The sequence below is a fragment of the Muscardinus avellanarius genome (assembly GCF_963383645.1).
Source record: "Muscardinus avellanarius genome assembly, chromosome: 4".
In the NCBI taxonomy this organism is placed as follows: Eukaryota; Metazoa; Chordata; class Mammalia; order Rodentia; family Gliridae; genus Muscardinus; species Muscardinus avellanarius.
Window position 1 is genome coordinate 119272575 of NC_137789.1, and position 16658 is coordinate 119289232.

A 16658-nucleotide genomic window follows, 5' to 3' on the forward strand; every position below is an offset into this window, starting at 1 on the left:
GGCCAGGTCCCTTGAATATTGGTACCCACTGTCTAGTCTGTCCTCTCTGGTATGTTAATTTAAAAGTGTGTGTGTGTGTGTTACATTCCCTGCTCCTCCTTGCCACCAGAGCCACTGGTTTTGGATGGTCCTGTTCTGTTTAGTATCCCCTTGTCTGGATTAGCTGCCGCCTCGGCCACTGAGTCCTGTGTGCCCAGGGAGCCCACAGCCCCTTCTCTGACTCCCGGCGGGGATGGCCATCCTCCTGGCAGATGCCTAGTGGGCTGTTGAAATCTGGGTGGTACAAGGGAGACCCTGCCACTATCCCTCCCTCAAATGTGTCCACCTTCAGGCCAGGCCCAGAGCTCCTGGAGAGTCCCATGGGTGCCGGCCACTATGGGGTGGGAAGAAGCCTGGATTCTGCTGCTGGGTTTGAGGCTTGGATAAAAACCAGGAGAGTGGTGGAGTCCAGCAGATGTGGGGTTGAGTCCTGGCTCTGCCGTGTGACCTTGGGTAGGCCACTTAACCCCTCTGAGCCTTCCTTTTCTCACCTGTGTAGCAGGCATGCTAACCCCTCTGTGCAGGGCCCTTGTGAGGCATAAATGAATGAAGACCCTGAGCACAGTTCTGGGCACCAGGCCTGCTTGAGGAGTGCCAGCTTCCTTCCTCTGGCAGCATGTGCTGTCTATGCAGAGAGGCTGAGCTACAGGAGCACATGGGCATGAGGTGCCTGTGAACTCGAGTCAGAGACCATTTCCTCTACCTGGGGAGAGGGGTGCTGCTGGCTCCTGCCAGGTGGGTTAGAGACAGAGCCTAGGACAAAGGGGGCTCCTGGAGGTCAAACCAAGAGCAGAACCTGGGGGACTAACAGGAGACCAAGGAGGGAAACCCAAGACAAATGAGATTAGCCCCAGGAATCAAGCCACTTAACCGGCCTGTCTGATCCCAGAGGAGAGACAAATGAGAGTGCAGGCTCCAAGGCCAGCCCAGCTCTGGGGGCCTCCCAGGAGATGGGAGGCCAGGAGCCCTGGCTCTGGCAGAGACCCAGGCGAGTTTCCCTCCCCATGGGGTAGGGGTTATATACAGCAGCCAAATCCCACAGAGGAAGAGGGAGGATGGTCTCCTAAAACCCCTGGCCTTAAGATTAGGGCTCTGGATCTGTCTGTCCTCAGCCCAGCCCCATCCAGACAACCCTCTCCCAGCCGGGGCTTGCTCCTCCCTCTGCAAAATGAGAAGGTAACCTGGTCTTCTTGGTCATTTCAGCCATGACTTGTCCTTGTTTCTGAGCTGGCCTATGGATTCCAAGCCTGACTCTGCCCTTTCTCTGAGCCTGGCAAGGGGAAGATGACTAGATCCTTTGCCCTTAGATGGGAAGGGACAGTAGATTGTAGATCATAGCTGATGTAAAGTCCTTTTAGGTTCCAGATTGTAAGAGATTGCTTTTAGAATTGATTACAGTGGCTGCATAGAACCCAGTGTTGTGAAGGATTCCAAAATTGCCTGTAGATGACAGAGAAAAGGGTGCTGTGATTGATTAGTAATGTCTGTATGGCTAGCTCCTTGGGCTCTAGAGGAGTGGTAGTTCATGATGGACGGATGGGGGAGAAAAAGGAGATTGCCAAGTGTGTCCCAGAACACCAGCCTCCACTTTTATGGGGTGGTGGCCTCTGGCTTGTGGTGCAGAGGTGCAAACAGGGCATCTGGAAGCACACAGAAAGGAGAGCCTAATGGCAGAGGTGGTGTTTGAGGCATGCATTGGGGTTGACTGGGATTCAAGAGGCAGTGAGAGAAGGAAGAGCTTCAGGGGTGTGCACACATAGGGAAGAGCTCTGGAAACCTGAGAAAGAAGTGTGTGTGAGTGTGTGTGTGTTACTGGGGATTGAACCCAGGGACATTCTGCCTCTGAGCTACAACCCCAGCCCTATTCTATTTTTTATTTTGAAACTGGGTCTCAGTTGCAGAGAGCCTCCTTAAGTTGCTGTGGCTGGCTACAAACCTGTGATCCTCCTGTCTCAGCCTCTCAAATACAAGGATCACAGGTGTGCGCCACCGTGCTCACTAGGAACTTGGTTTTAATGCTGCAGCAGCCGGGGGAGATGTTGGAGCCAGGTGTGGCACAATCACAGGCTAAGAGGATGCCACAGCTACCTGTTCACTCTGTAGCCTCCTCCCATGTTTAGAAACATGCATAGACTTCATCCTCTTCCAATTCAGGTATAAATGAAAGGCCTTTCAGCCTGCTGCTACTGGGTTTCTGGCCCACCCCTTGTCCAGCCAGCGAAGATCCGCAGCTCTCCAGGACTGGCAGACATTCCAATCGCAGCCCTCGCCCTTGGTGCAAATAACAACAATAACAGTAATAACTGTCATCTCAGCAGCAGCAGCTCGGCCCAGCGGGGCCCTGGGGAAGCTGTAACGGTCCGCCCCTTGCCTGGATGACAGATGTGACTTGCCACTGAGGATATGAGGCGACGGGGGAGCACGTGTCCCCAGCCCTGTACTTCCTAGCAGCCTCTGAGGGATGCTGAGCAGATCTCCACTCCCAAGGCCCTGGGCCTCCAGAACAGGGTGCACTGCCCCAGGACGGGGTCCCCACTACCAGGAGAGAATACAGGACTAATTCTTAAGGTGCTGGAACCCAGCCAGTGCCCAACTCTGATTTCACCTAGGTCCAAAACTGAGTGTCCCTGGTTTGGGCACTCTCAGGTTTGATTAGCCATGCTCTTTCCCGTTCTTTAGTGTATATACTAGGAACTCATTATGCTCTCTCTTCTTACCATGGCTCAGAGATCTCCAGGGCTTTGGGGGGCCAGCCTCTCCTAACACCACTAGGCAGTGGCAGGATTTGTTCAGTTATTTATTGAGTACCTCTGCAAAGCCAGAAATGGCATCAGGTTTGGGGATCTGACAGGGAATGCCGCAGACCAAGCCACGGCTCCCACAGAGCTCACGTGAACATCTTGCACCGTAGCGTGGAGATCGGGGTTGGTGGTCGGCGAGTCAAGTGAACAAACAAGTCATTTTAGAGGAGGCTGCAGAGATAGTAACTTGGGGTGTGGGGACAGAGTGAACGGTGTCCCTTCAGATAAACTGGCTGAATGAGTATTTGGGAAAGGCCTCCCAGAGGTGGCAACTGTCCGCCTAAGAAGAGATCCATGAGAATGCTAGTGTGGGGTGCCCTAGGGTAAGAACACTCCCAGCAGAGGAGTGTTCTCTCAGCAGAGGAGAGCAGAAGCAGAGGCCCTGGGGCAGTCCCAAATTTGACCTATTTAGGAAGTTATGGGCCAGATGAGTGTAAGCCTGGGGAGCCCATGAAATGTGGTGGGATATGGTCTAATTTCTTTTATTTTTAAAACTGTTATAAAATTGTGGCAAAATGTTGGACATGGTGGCTCATGCCTATAATCCCAACACTTGGGAGGCCAAGACTATAGGATCGCAGGTTGAAGGCCAGTCTCAGCAAGTTATCAAGGCCCTCGGCAACTTAGCAAGACCCTGTTTAAAAATAAAAAAATAAAATAGGCCTGGGAATATAGCTAGGAGGTTGCTTCCCCTTGGGTTCAATCCCCAGTTCAAACCCCCTCACAATCCCCAGGACCCCCTCACACACACATTGTGCCAAAACTGCACATTAACATAAAATTTATCATCTTAATTTTAAGTGTACAGTTCTGTAGCATTAAGCAGGTTCACACTCTTGTGTAACCAGTCTCCAGAACTCTCTTAATCTTGAAAACCAAAGCTCTGTACCATTAAATAGCAATTCTCTATTTCCTTGGCCCTCAGCCCGGGCAGCTGTCACTCTACTTTGGGTCTCTGTGACACTGACTACTCCAGGCACCGCACAACGGTGAGATTATAGTTGTCTTTTTGTGGCTGGCTTATTTCACTTAGTAGAGTGTCCTGGAGGCTCACCCAAGTCCTAGCTTGTGTCAGAATTCCCTTCCTTCTGAGAACTAAGATGCCGATGCTACACTTTGCTAGCTGGTTCCCCAGGAATGGACTCTTGGGCTGCTCCCACCTTTTGGCTGTTGTGAATACGCTGCAGTGAACTTGCGTGTGCAGTGATTTAAGACTGTTAATATCCTGCTTCCCACTCACTGGGTTAGGTTGGACCTGACTGGGTTGGGTTGACATGGGGCGAAAGGGGCTAGCCTGGCAGGGTGACCCTTCCCCACGAGGGTAGAGAAGCCCGAGTGCAGAGAACCCTCCCGCTGCACTGATTGCCTGGGAGCCCTAAGACTGAGTCTTTAAATCATCCCAAGACTGGAGACGGCTTTCTCTGCATCTCAAATGTGAGCCATAAACCAGGCTGACTTACAGGCAGTCCTCACCAGTCTGGTTGTTTATTACCAGCATCTTTTCTGATTGGTTGATGCCTGTACTGTACCCATTGTTAAATATTTGAATATCACCCTGCTATAAACCAGCACCAGGACTTCCACGCCCGGCTGTGTGTCAGAGTCCCTTTCTGGGAGTGTGGGGGCTGCAGTCTAAAAGCCCACACTCTCAGCTCCGCATCCCCCGGCTCGCTGAGAAGGCAGGACCTGGGGGAATCTGCATTGCACCAAGCTCCCCAAGCAGTGCTCAGTCTTTGGGGGGGGGCAGTCTTCTTTGGGTTTTCCCCAGAACAGACTATGGAATGAAGACTTCAGAGCAAGGGGCTTACTGGGGCAGGAGACCCCAGGAAACACAAGGAAGGTGTGAGGATGTGAGACAGGGGGAGGAAAGAAGTCATAAAGATGCATTATGAAGTCTTCATCTGTTTTTGGTTGCTCTAACAGAATACCATAGACCAGGTCATAAAAACTTCTTCATAAAGGACTGAAGTTTACTTAGGTCACAGTTCTGGAGGATGGAAAGTCCAAGAGAATAGTGGTTCTGGAGGATGGAAAGTCCAAGAGAATAGTGCCAGCCTCTGGCTAGGGCCTTCATGCTGCATCATAAAGTGGCAGAAGATATGCTGGTTTAGGTTCCTCCTCCTCCTCCTCCTCCTCTTCCTCCTCCTCCTCCTCTTCTTCCTCATCCTTCTTCTTTCTTTGTTCTTTGCAGGGTATTGGGGGTTGAACCTGGGGGCATTCTACCTCTGAGCTATACCTCCAGCTCTATTTTTAGTTCTTTATTTTGAAACAGGGTCTCATTAAGTTGAGGAGGGCCTAAGTAGCTGAAACTATTCATGAACCTGGATCCTCCTGTCTCAGCCTCCTAAGTACTGAGATTAGAAGCCTGAACCACCACCCCCGGCTTCTCTTCCTCTTCTTATAAAGCAACTAATGCCATCACACAGGCCCCACCCTCTGACCTCATCTGATCCTGATCAGCATCAACCTCCAAATACCAACAACATATGAATTTGGAGATTAAGTTCTCAGCACATGAAGTTTTGGGGGACAGATTCAAACCATTACATCAACCAAGTCACCACTGTGGGCACCTGGAGCCAGCACAGAATATGTGCCTCTGAATTATCCTCTCAAGAGAGGAGGGAGCTCAGGCATTTACCTACTACACGTCATCTTCTCCTTCATCTCCCAGATGAGGCTTAGCTCCTTTGTCCTTCAGGCTGTCCTGGAGATGGGAGGAGCAGTCTCTGATGGCAGAACCTCCCAGAGGCTGGAAGGTAGCTGTCATTCTGGCATGCTTCGTAGTGGTAGATGCTGAAGAATGGCAGGCAGGGTACCACCAGCATCTACTATGGATGCCCACCAGGCTCCTATTTACCATCATCAGGGCACCCAGCCCCTGTGAATCCTTGGATCTCCTTATTGTCAGTACAGAGAACTGTCTGGCAGAGATGTCAAATGGTGCGGCCACTGTGAAAAACCATTTGGAGATTCCCTAATAAGCTAAATGTAGACTTACCATATCACCCAACAATTCTACTCATAATTATATACCCAAGGAATTGAAAATGGGTGTTCAAACAAAAATTTTGTGCACTGATACTCATAGCAGCAGGTAGAAACAACCCATATGCCTGTCAGTTGATGAATGGTTAAGCAAAATGTGGTATAGCCACACAATGGAATATTATTGTGCCGTAAAGGAGGGCTGTACCAATCCACACTACAGCATGGATGGTCCTTGAAAGTGTGATGTTGAGGAAAGGGAGGCCGACACAAAAGGCCACAAATTGTCTGGATCCACTCATATGAAATGTCCAGAATAGACCAAGCCATAGACCGGGAGTGGCTGAGCGGTTGCCAGGGGCTGGGTGAGGCAGGAGGGGATGGGAGTGACTGCTTGATGGGTGAGGGCGTTCCTCTGAGGGGGATAAAAATGTGGAACTAGGTAGTAGTAATGGTTGCACAGTATTGTGAGTGTACTAGAGGAAAATGAATTGTATACTTTGGTTAAAATGGTAAAGTTCATGGCATGTGAGCTGGGCATGGTGGTGCAAGCTTATAATCCCAGTACTTGAGAGGCTGAGGCAGAAGGATAACAGGTTCGAGGGCAGCCTTAGCAACTTGGCAAGACCCTGTTTCAAACTAATAAAATAGGGCTGGGAGTGTAGTTCAGAGGTAGAATACCCCTGGGTTCAATCCCATGTACCAAAAAATGTTTTTATTTTTGGGGGGGTGGGGGGGAGTCCTGGATCCCATTTTTTTTACTGTTTTATTTGTTTATTTTTAATATGCTTTTATTGGTACAGTATAGTCTCACACCATCTCACACCATAAATTATTTTCATGTGATATATATCTGACCACAATTTTCAGGGGACATACTAGGGATTGAACCCAGGGGCATTTTACCTCTGAGCTACACCCTCAGTCCTATTTTACTTTTTTTTTTTTTTGAAACAGGATCTCACTAAGTTGCTGAAGCTGAAGCTGGCTACACACCTGCGATCCTCCTGTTTCAGCCTCTTAAATACTGGATTACAAGGGTGTGCCACCATGCCTGGCTGCCACACATTTTTTTTTTTTTTTGGTTGTACTGGGGATGGAACCCTTCTACCTCTGGGCTACACTCCAGACCTATTTTTTTATATATTTTATTTGGAAACAGGGTCTCTTAAGCCAGCAAGCCTGGCTTCGAACCTGTGTGATCCTCCTGTCTCTACCTCCCAAGCGCGGGGATTACAAGAGTGTGCCACCATGCCTGGCTGCTGCCACACCATTTTTCACAGAACACTCCATGTATTCTGCAGCCCTGAGATGCATGCAAGGCACAGTCTCTGTTTCTTGGGTGGGAAACCAGCCTAGCATGTGGTTCACCCAGGGTCACACAGCCAGGGACGGTTCTCCTGAGCCACCGGTACCAGGCGCACTGGGCTGCAGTCCCCCAGATTGGCCTTGTTCAATAGGAATGCTGCAAACAGAGGTTTCCAGAAGCCCCCCTGGTGGAGAAACCAGTCCTGCTTCCCACAGAAGCCAGGGCCAGGCCCAACTCAGGCAGAACTGCAGAGCAGTGCTGGGCGGAGGAGTGTGTCCACAGCTAGAAAAATGGTGGGCATCTTGTCTTAAATATAATATTAAATCGGCACCTTTAATTAGTACACTTAGAAAAGGTCACTAGCAATTACCTGGGACACAAAGAAGGCGTGAGCAGGCAAAAGCTCGTGCGGAAGCTGAGAAAGACCATTTTGAGCAGCACATAATTGAGGGGAAAATGGTTAAAAGACCAGGAAATTATAGAGTGGGTGACAGCAGCTGATGGCTCCATCCCTGCGCCCCCTTCTTGGGAAGACCTGCGTGTTGGGCCTGAGCCATTTGGGATGTGGGGCTGAGTCACATTACCTTGGCCAGAAGGCCAGTGTAGACTTCCCAGAATCCCCCTGGCCGGCTGGATATGGGCCTCAGCCCCCACCTGGACCCCAAGCTGCGTGGACCCATCATACAGAGGAGGAGCGGGGCGGTTACGGGCCTCAGTTCCCTGTGTGGAATCTGCCCCAGGCTATGGGAAGGAGCTTAGTGTTTCTCAAACCTGAGAAATAGAAAGGCAACATAGATTCCTGGAAGTCCGGGGAAGGCTCAGAATACTTGTGTAGCTTTAGGGTGTACCTTTTAAAATAAATGAAATAAATGATTGGTTCATTCTGCTCCTGTTGCTGAAAAATGCAGATGTTCTGAGCAGGTTTGCTTCACCTATGACCTTCACGTACCCTCTTCTTCCCACCTAGAAAGAAAGCACTGAACTGTTCAGCTGGGGGTTGGAGACTCGGGATCAAGGGCTGACTCTTGCTCTGGGCCACTTGCGGAATGCCTTCGCCTTCTCCACCTCTGAATGGGAAGGCTGGGTTCTGTGGTTGTTCCATGATTTTCTTTCTGCTTCTCCTCTCCTCTCGTCACCTTGGACGCCTGTTGGTGGTCCGGAGGTGAACCAGGTCGCTGAGGAAGAGGCAGCAGGCAAGGTGTCTGTAAGATGAGGGGAGGAGCTCACTCAGGCTTGTAGCAAAACTCCAGTTCTCATCATAGCTTTTATTCTTACACAGAACAATTAACACAAACAGTGAAACATAAGCCAAGAAAGAATCAGCTTAAGCTGGAGATAGCTTTAAACTTTTGGTTACATTTCTAAGTAACTAAACAGAGCATGAGAACTTAGCCTTGCACCTGCTTCTCAAGCAGATATTTGCTCCTATCTGTCCTTGAGGAGGTTCTGCCTGTACTCAGAATCCTTTGCAGCTCTTTCTGACTTCACCCACATGCAGGTCATGCCAGACCTCTAGGCAGAACATCCTCTTCCTTCTGGGATCTTGCCGGGACGTAGTCGTCATCTACAGATGCCACCATATCCTATTCTGTTGCTGGGTGTTGGAGAGGTAATTTTGCCTCCCTGACCCTCAACTTCCTGATCTGTAAAGTGGGTAGAAGAATGACTGCCCAACAGAGCAGCTGGGAGGATTAAATACTGAGGGAACCCATGTGAGTGGACCCAGGGTCTGGCCTAGCATGAAAGACTAATTAATTCCCAAGATCTCTTTTTTCTGAGTTTTGGGCTCCTGGGTAGGGTCAGCTGGGATCATGTCTATGGGCGTCCTGCATCTTAGGTCCACATAGCAAGAATGGAGAACTAAGTACAAGGTGTGGAGACAGATGTGGACTCAGCCCTGAGTGCCTGGGCTATGGATCCACCTCTGCTGACTGTGAGGCCCCGTAAATTGCCTAATCACTCTTGGTTCCCTTATCTGTTAAAGGGAAGCCTACCAGGAAAGACTGGGTTAGATAGCACAGTCCATGGAAGTTACTTAGCTCAGTGCCTGGCCTTTGATTATGGCTCAGAAACGTTGCCTATCACTGACATGTCAGAACTGACCTGTGAAAAGTGCACTTACTTACAAAAGCTCGTTAGCTTTCTTTTCTAGATAAAACTCCCCAAACTTAGACTCCTTTATTCCTTCCCCATCTTGATCTCCAGAGCTATTTGATAAATATGAGAGTCAGTATTTGGGGGAGAAAATAATGTGTGTCCCATTTAATAGGATGAGCAAGCCTTAAAAGGTTTTGGCCCAAGTCCTGATTCTGATCTAAGCACCCTTTGAGAAACAGATGAATATATTAGACCTTCTTTTCAGAAAATGACACACTGAGCCAGGCCTGGTAGTGCACGCTTGTAATCCCAGCATTTGGGAGGCTGAAACAGGAGGATTCCAGTTCGCAGACAGCCTCAGCTACTTAGTGAGGCCCTTTACAACTCAGTGAGACCCTGTTTCAAAATAAAGAATAAAAAAATAGGGCTGGGGGTATAGCTCTGAGGTAGATTGCCTCTGGGTTTCATCCCTAGTACTACAAAACAAAACAAAACAAAACAAAACAACACACTAAGCTGGGCGTGGTGGTGCATGCTTGTAATCACAGCGCTTGGGAGGCTGAGACAGGAGGATCGCACAGGTTCAAAGCCAGCCTCAGCTACTTAATGGGGCTCTCAGCAACTTAGTGAGACCCTGTTTCCAAATAAAATATAAAATAGATCTGGGAGTAAAGCCTGGAGGTAGAAAAGCCTCTGGGTTCCACCCCTAATACCACCAAAAATAAAAGAAATCTTAAAAAAGAATCAAAATTAGGGCTGGGAGTATAGCTAGGAGGTAGAATGCTCCTGGGTTCCATCCCCAGTACCAAAAACAAAACAAAAAACCCACTATACACTAAGGGCATTTCATGTATAATTTCTGGGGATCAAGGACCTCCTGGAGCTAAGGTGATCAGCTGTCCCAATTTCCCTGGGTGTTTCTGGTCTTAGAATGTATATGTAGAAATACCTTCTTCTTGGGCAGACAGGGCAGCGGACCACCCTATCTAAAAGCCACCCAGGGAACCTGTGAGCCCCAAGAAAATGTCCTGTGCTAGGTAGAGCTTCACAGGCAGGGTGTGGGCCAGATGTCCTGGCCTCTGGCTGGAAATTGCTTCCTAGTGAGAAGGGACACCTGCCTTTCTGTCCCCTTCCTGAGGATAGGAACCAGACCCTGTTACCCAGTGCTGAACTGGAGTGATGGTCGTGAGGCCGCACCACATCTAAATCTCTTTGTGCTGCAGTGTATATCGCAAGCCAGTGCCTAGTCATTCTCATATTAAAGTATTATGAATTAGAAAGGGCACTTCATTTGCAAAAGATGGAAATCCAACTCAACTAACATAGACAAAAAAAAAGAAAAAAGAAAAGAAAGAAACCCAGGTGGGTGGGGTGTAGCTATGAGCTCACATAGCTGAGAAGTTCTAAGGCACAGTGGCTGAAGACCGTCAAGCTGTCAGGATGCTGTTTCTCCACGCACCTTGGCTCTTTCCTCCCCGCTGGCCATGTTTCAGGCAGGTGCTTTCTGTGTGGCGCCAGTTTAATGGAATGAGAGCCCCCTTTCCCAGTAGCCAAAGTCCCAGGGTTGGCTTTGATTGGTCAGTTTGGGTCACATGCTTATTTCTAAACCAATCACTGTGAGACGAGCACTGGAATGCTCTGGGCTGAGTTCTGTGCCCAACTTGGAGCACAGGAATTGACCTGTTGGGGGCCTGGCTCCCTCATCTGAGCTCTCCAGAAAAGGCAGAAGCCACAGTTGTCCACTTCACACTCAGAACGTGGTGGGTGCTGATTGCATGTGATAGCCACGTATGACAAGCAGGCCGGGATGGAAGTGGGGACCCTGGGTCAGAGCCCAGAGATTCACAGGGGTCTTTTGAGGATCAGTGACCTGCTGGGAGTTTGTGGGGTGGCTGCTCCCTGCTGGGAGTTCAGCTGTTTGTGCCCAGTGGTACAGAATGACCCTGACTTCCTCTATTGGTCTCCTTTTCTCTCTCTCTTGGCTACTGCAGGTTCCTCTGTGACCCAGTTGCTGGCCCGAGACATGGACAATGACCCGCTGGTGTTTGGCGTGTCTGGAGAGGAGGCCTCCCGATTCTTTGCCGTTGAGCCAGACACGGGTGTGGTGTGGCTCCGGCAGCCGCTGGACAGAGAGGTATAACTGGCCCGTACCCTGCAACGGTCCTTTCCTGGGGGTGGCAGGAGCAGAGACTGGCAGAGGGTGGCTCATCTTTTTTAGGGGACTTCCTCCAGGACCCCATTTTAACTGTAGTACCATCTTCTGTCAGAGTGTAGCCCTCTTCCAGGGCAAGTACAATGTCTGAACTTGGGTGGGAATGGGTGATTGGAGAGACCAAGTAAAGGGGCAACACTGAACAGACAAGATGGACAGTGCCCATGCAGTCATCCCATGTAGAACGTGGTTCCATGGGGCTTACAATCTACCCCGCCCCAACAAATGTCCCTCCAAAAGGCATTTTACAGAAAAGCAGGAATGGATGGTATGGTGGCCCTTAGAAAATTAACGTAAGCAGTTGACTACAGCTCCAACCTCTATCCTCTCTTGCATTCAAGGGAGTAGCCACAGAGGTATCTAATGACTTGCTTAATAATCTATCACACAGCAACTTAGAGTCAAGACTAGTGCCCAAGGTTCTTGACTTTTAAGAAAGGATCCACATTCCGCACCTACTTCCCCAACCCGAGTGTGACGCGAGTATTGTAGGAATGCCTTCAGACACTAGTCCCAGATACCCCCTGGCAGTGCCGGGTCCCCTCTGGCCACCCAAGGCCTCAGCACCTCTGTGCCTCTAACTCTGTTCTTTTCCTTCTTTCAGACCAAGTCTGAGTTCACAGTGGAGTTCTCCGTCAGTGACCACCAAGGGGTGAGTGTCCCCCAAGGCTCCTGGGAGGCACGTTCCTGGGCTTGGGAGGGTCGCCAGGCTGTCTGGGTGAAGAGCCCAGAGGCAGGTGCAGTGCTAACTCGAGTCCTTCTCTTGCCAGGTGATCACACGGAAGGTGAACATCCAGGTCGGGGATGTGAATGACAACGCGCCCACGTTCCACAACCAGCCCTACAGCGTGCGCATCCCTGAGGTAGGGGCCTCGGGTCAACCTGGCAGGGAACCAGGGGCCTGCTGCCCCCTGACCATCTGGGTGGGGTAGGCAGACAGCTGGAAAAGGGCGCCCCTGCCTGGTGTCCACTTGGGAGGGTCAGTGAGCTTGCCGGTGCCTCTGGGGATAGTGGCCAGGAAGAACGGCGGCTGGCCCAGGGCAGGGCAGGAGCCTCAGGCCTGAGACTTGGCCTGTACTCGTGAACCTCACCTCCACTGGAGCCCAGGGTGGAACTGGAGCCTGGAGGGCAGCTGCTCCTCCTGCCTCCCATGCATAGGGCAGTGGGCCTGGGGCAGCGGCTAGGCAGGTCCTACCTGCATGGTCTCCCCTTGGCCAGGATCAGATCCCTTTGGGCCTCAGGGAATTCCAGCAGGGGCTTTCCTGGCCATGCTTCCCCTGTGGGCCCCGGTCCCTGGTCTGTGTACTCTGGGTATGTTTGCATGAGTGCATGCATGTAAAATCAAGCCATTGCTGGTAATTGAGAAGTACAAATTATTGCATTACAAACGGCTCGTTAATAAGCTGGCTGCTGGTTCCCGATGGCACCAGGGTTCTTGTGGTGCACCATCCCTCACCCGGCAGCTGGAGCACTCCTACCGGCTGCAATTAGGAAGGCACAGACCCTGGAGGAGTGAGTGCAGGGCTTCTACCAGTACCTGGTTCTGGGGTGGAAGGCAGAGTCCTCTGGAGATTCAGGTTGGCACCACAGTGTTTGGGTTCTAAGCCCTTGTGTTATCAGTCATTGGACAAGAGGGGAACAAAAAGGGTTTTGAGAGACTACCCCATGGCTCGGTGCAGGATGAGTGACTTGCCCAAGGTCACTGCTGTGACTCTGAGCCTTCTGGCTTCTTGGCTTCTTTGGGGTCTATTGAGAGTAAAAGGGTCTTATCTTCTGTCTCCTGTTCCTGGTCCTCATTGCTCAGCTATGAGACTAGGGTCCTGATCTTATGTCAGCCAGAGGGAAGGAGGACCAAGCACTGGGCACCTCTGGGTGTCCAGAGGAGCCTATGTCCCTCTGCTGCCTGGGCTGGACACAGGAGGGAAAGCCCACTATCCTGAGCATGGGGGTGCAGTGCCCTGTGCTCTGGCCAGCGTGCCCAGGGGCTGCAGCTTGACTCCGGGCTCTCTCTCATTTGGAATGCTCCCTAATTTAATTAAGGGGCTCTGTGTGCCAGCCTGGACTCAGAAACCAAGGGCATGGCTTGGAGTTAATGAGGCATGGACCTATTGCTCAGCTGCCATCCTAGCAGGCATGGCCGCCCTCCGTCTTCCCTTGATGGGGGCAGCAAGCAGCAGCAACAGCAAGGGGACTTGGGTCACGTACCTTCTTCCCAGCCCTCAGGCCCGGCCGGCCTTTTCCTCTGTCCTCCTTCACAGATGGGACCTATGGTCCTGGCCCTGTGGGAACCCCTGGCAATCTCCAAGGGTCTATACCTCCAACAAGGAGCCCCTTCAGTTATCCATTTATTTAACAAATGTTTGTGGACCATCGGCGCTGGGCTTGGCTCTGTGCCTGCTTTCACTCCACAGAGGCCCAGGAGGCCACAGGAGTGCAGAGAGAAACTGGAGACCAAGACCCAGGTCCAGCTTTGTCCTGCTCCAAGATTGCTGGGTCCGCATGGGAAAGCTGCTTAACCTCTCTGGGCCATAGTCTTATTTGATGACTCGAAGGGCAGGCAGGATAAGGTGGCCTGCCTCTTTTGCCCATCTGATAGAGGGCCAGCTGAGAGGGGCTGGCTGCAAAGGACAGACAGTTCTTGGAAGACGCCCCACATGGGTTACTTGCTCATCTGTAAACATGCCCAGGTCACTCGATGCCCTGCTTGGGGCTACAGTGGAGATGTAGTATCAGCTGGATGGGGGCAGGGCTGCTCCAGACCCGAGGTGGCTTGGCACAGTCCAATCCTGGCCTGGCATGGCCGCATGAGCTGAGACTGAGCTGCCTGGCTCAGGCCTGGCTGCGGGAGCAGCACAGGTACTGCTGCCCCTGGCTGGGGGACTGAATTCAGTGCCGAGGCCCTTGGTGAGCGGGTGAGAATGCAGACCAAGGGAAGAGGGGAAAAAGGGGGCACTGTCTGCAGTCAAGCATGAGTGCGGGGGCTGCCCAGGGAACCAGAGAGATCTCGGTGGGCTCCTAGAGGAGGCAACATTGCAGTAGAACCTGGCTGTGATAGCAGTGGAGGCTCCTGGTCATATGGTGGGGGGTCAAGACATGCAGGCTCTATTCCCAGTGGTGATGACAACCAGCTATGTAAGACTTAGGACCTGCCCCCATCCTTTGGCTGGTTCCAGTTCCTATAGCTGTCAAACTAGGGAGCTGTCAAACTGACGTCACATGGCCTGAGGATGGAACCCAGGGCCTCTTATCCTAGGGGGCCTGGTGGTTCTTGAGGGATGGTAGAGAAACCCCAGGGCTGTCTCTGTCCATTCATCTCCTCTTTGAGTTATCTCAGCCTCTGAACCCTGCCCCTTACCTTGCTAAACTCTACCCCTCCAGCCCCAGGCCCTGGGTCTGGAGGTTAGGAATAGCCCCAGGAAGCAAGTGGCAGGGTAGCTGATACAGGTCTGCATATGGAGGCACTTTCTAAAAATGCCACACATGGTCCACTCCCCTGCCTCCCCTGCCCTGCAGAGGGTGCGCTGAGCCCCCCACCCCTGGACTTATGCAGGCAGAAGCAGGAAGGCATATTGTCGCAAGCTGCTTGCTGGGAAAGCAATGAGATGAATCAGAGAGTCCCAGAGTGGCCCAGCAGAATTTCTCAGGGACTGTTTAGAAGGCATGCTCCCAGCCGCCTGGGAGACCAGGGAGATCCAACCTAGGGGTCTGCGTTTTAAACAAGCTCCTTGTGCAGCAGCAAGGCCAGTCAGTTTGGGGAGCCCTGCAGGATGACTTCTGAGAGGTGCTTCCAGCAGCCCATCTCAGATAAAAACTTTCAGTCCATGCACAGCTCCTGGAGACTCGCATGGCACGCAGGGACCGGGCCCTCGGGCCAGGAGTAGCAGGTGAAGTGGGGTGGCAGAAGGCCCTTTAGGACAGGCACAGCCTCCCTGCGCCCAGCCCAGCCCCTCCCTCTGACAGCCCGCCCGCCCTGGCGCAGCCAGGCAGGTGTGTTTGGGTTTGTTTGTTCTCAGTCCCCCTCCCACCCACCCTTCTCCCCTCACTAAGCTGTTCTCTATGTAATTATCCATTTTATCAGGGTGAAAGGCCCTGCAATTCACTTGTCGAAGCCCTAACGAGGCAGCGTGGATGCTTTCAAGTCCGTAAAGAAAAGGGAAATCCTGCTAGAATTGGCAACTTAATTCACCAAGCCAGCCTCGACAGACCTCATTAAGTCCCCGTGTATTCATTTCAGGCTAATGGCTGTCATGCTGACTGCTGTTTGATTTGCTGTAATAGACTTTTATGGTGTGCCAATTTGCTCAGCCGTGTTTGCCGTGTCTGTGGCCGGCCGTGCTGCTCCGCTACCTCGCTAGCTACCTCCGTTAGGCTTCTGCCTGCCTTGCTCTGACCTTCAGCGCTGCCCCTCCCCACTCCGCAGGGCCACCCCTCGGCTGCCCAGTGCCCTGGAGGGCTGACCCCGCCGCAGGGCTATTGGGCAAGCCAGTGGCTCTGAGGTCAGAAGTCCCACGGTTCCAGGTGGCTTCTGGGTCAGGGAACCCCGGGCCCTCACGGTCTCAGGGACACAGTGTCCTTGAGGTCCTGACAGGTTCAGCCTCCTCTGCTAGGTAGTCTAGGCTTTTATCCACCAGCTTCAGCCTACCTTTCCTTACATGTCTACCTGATGTGACCGGCCAGCGTGGATTCTCAAAGCAGCCAGGGATCTGTCTTTACACACTTTTGTACTTTTTCTAACTAGTACTGGAGTCCAATCTAATCCAACTCATTCTTCTGAATACATGTCTAAGCCATTGCGCCCTGGGCCACATCTTTTCTTTCTTTTCTTTTCTTTTCTTTTCTTTTCTTTTCTTTTCTTTTCTTTTCTTTTCTTTAACTGAACCAAGAAGCATTGACCAGCTGCTGAGCGGGCCTGGGGATTCTAAGCGGACTTGCATGTGCACAGGAGCACAAAAGCACTCAGCATTCTCCCGCTGTGTCACTTTGCCCTATCTGGACCTCAGTTTTCCTATCTATAAGATAAGCAACAGTATCTTGCAGGATTGTTTTGGGGGCTATAATAATGTAGGTAGGTAGAAGTCCTTTGCCCAGTTTGTGGCTCAGAGTACAGTCAGTAAATGCTGGTGAACTGAGATGAAAGTCTTTGTCCTCAGGGAAGGTAAACTTACAAAGAGAAAAACAAATCAGTGGATGTCTACACCTAAATGTATTAAAC

General features: G+C 51.4%; 1 protein-coding gene across 1 annotated transcript in view; it reads left to right on the forward strand.

Annotated features, from left to right (window-relative positions):
- Nucleotides 1–16658, forward strand: part of CDH23 (cadherin related 23) — a gene marked incomplete at both ends in the record, with an annotated part of 290863 nt that overhangs the window by 57147 nt on the left and 217058 nt on the right. The window contains 3 exons of the mRNA XM_080694821.1: nt 11226–11368; nt 12051–12098; nt 12217–12309. Coding sequence (XP_080550947.1) covers nt 11226–11368; nt 12051–12098; nt 12217–12309 — 284 coding nt within the window. The remainder of the gene's footprint in view (nt 1–11225; nt 11369–12050; nt 12099–12216; nt 12310–16658) is intronic.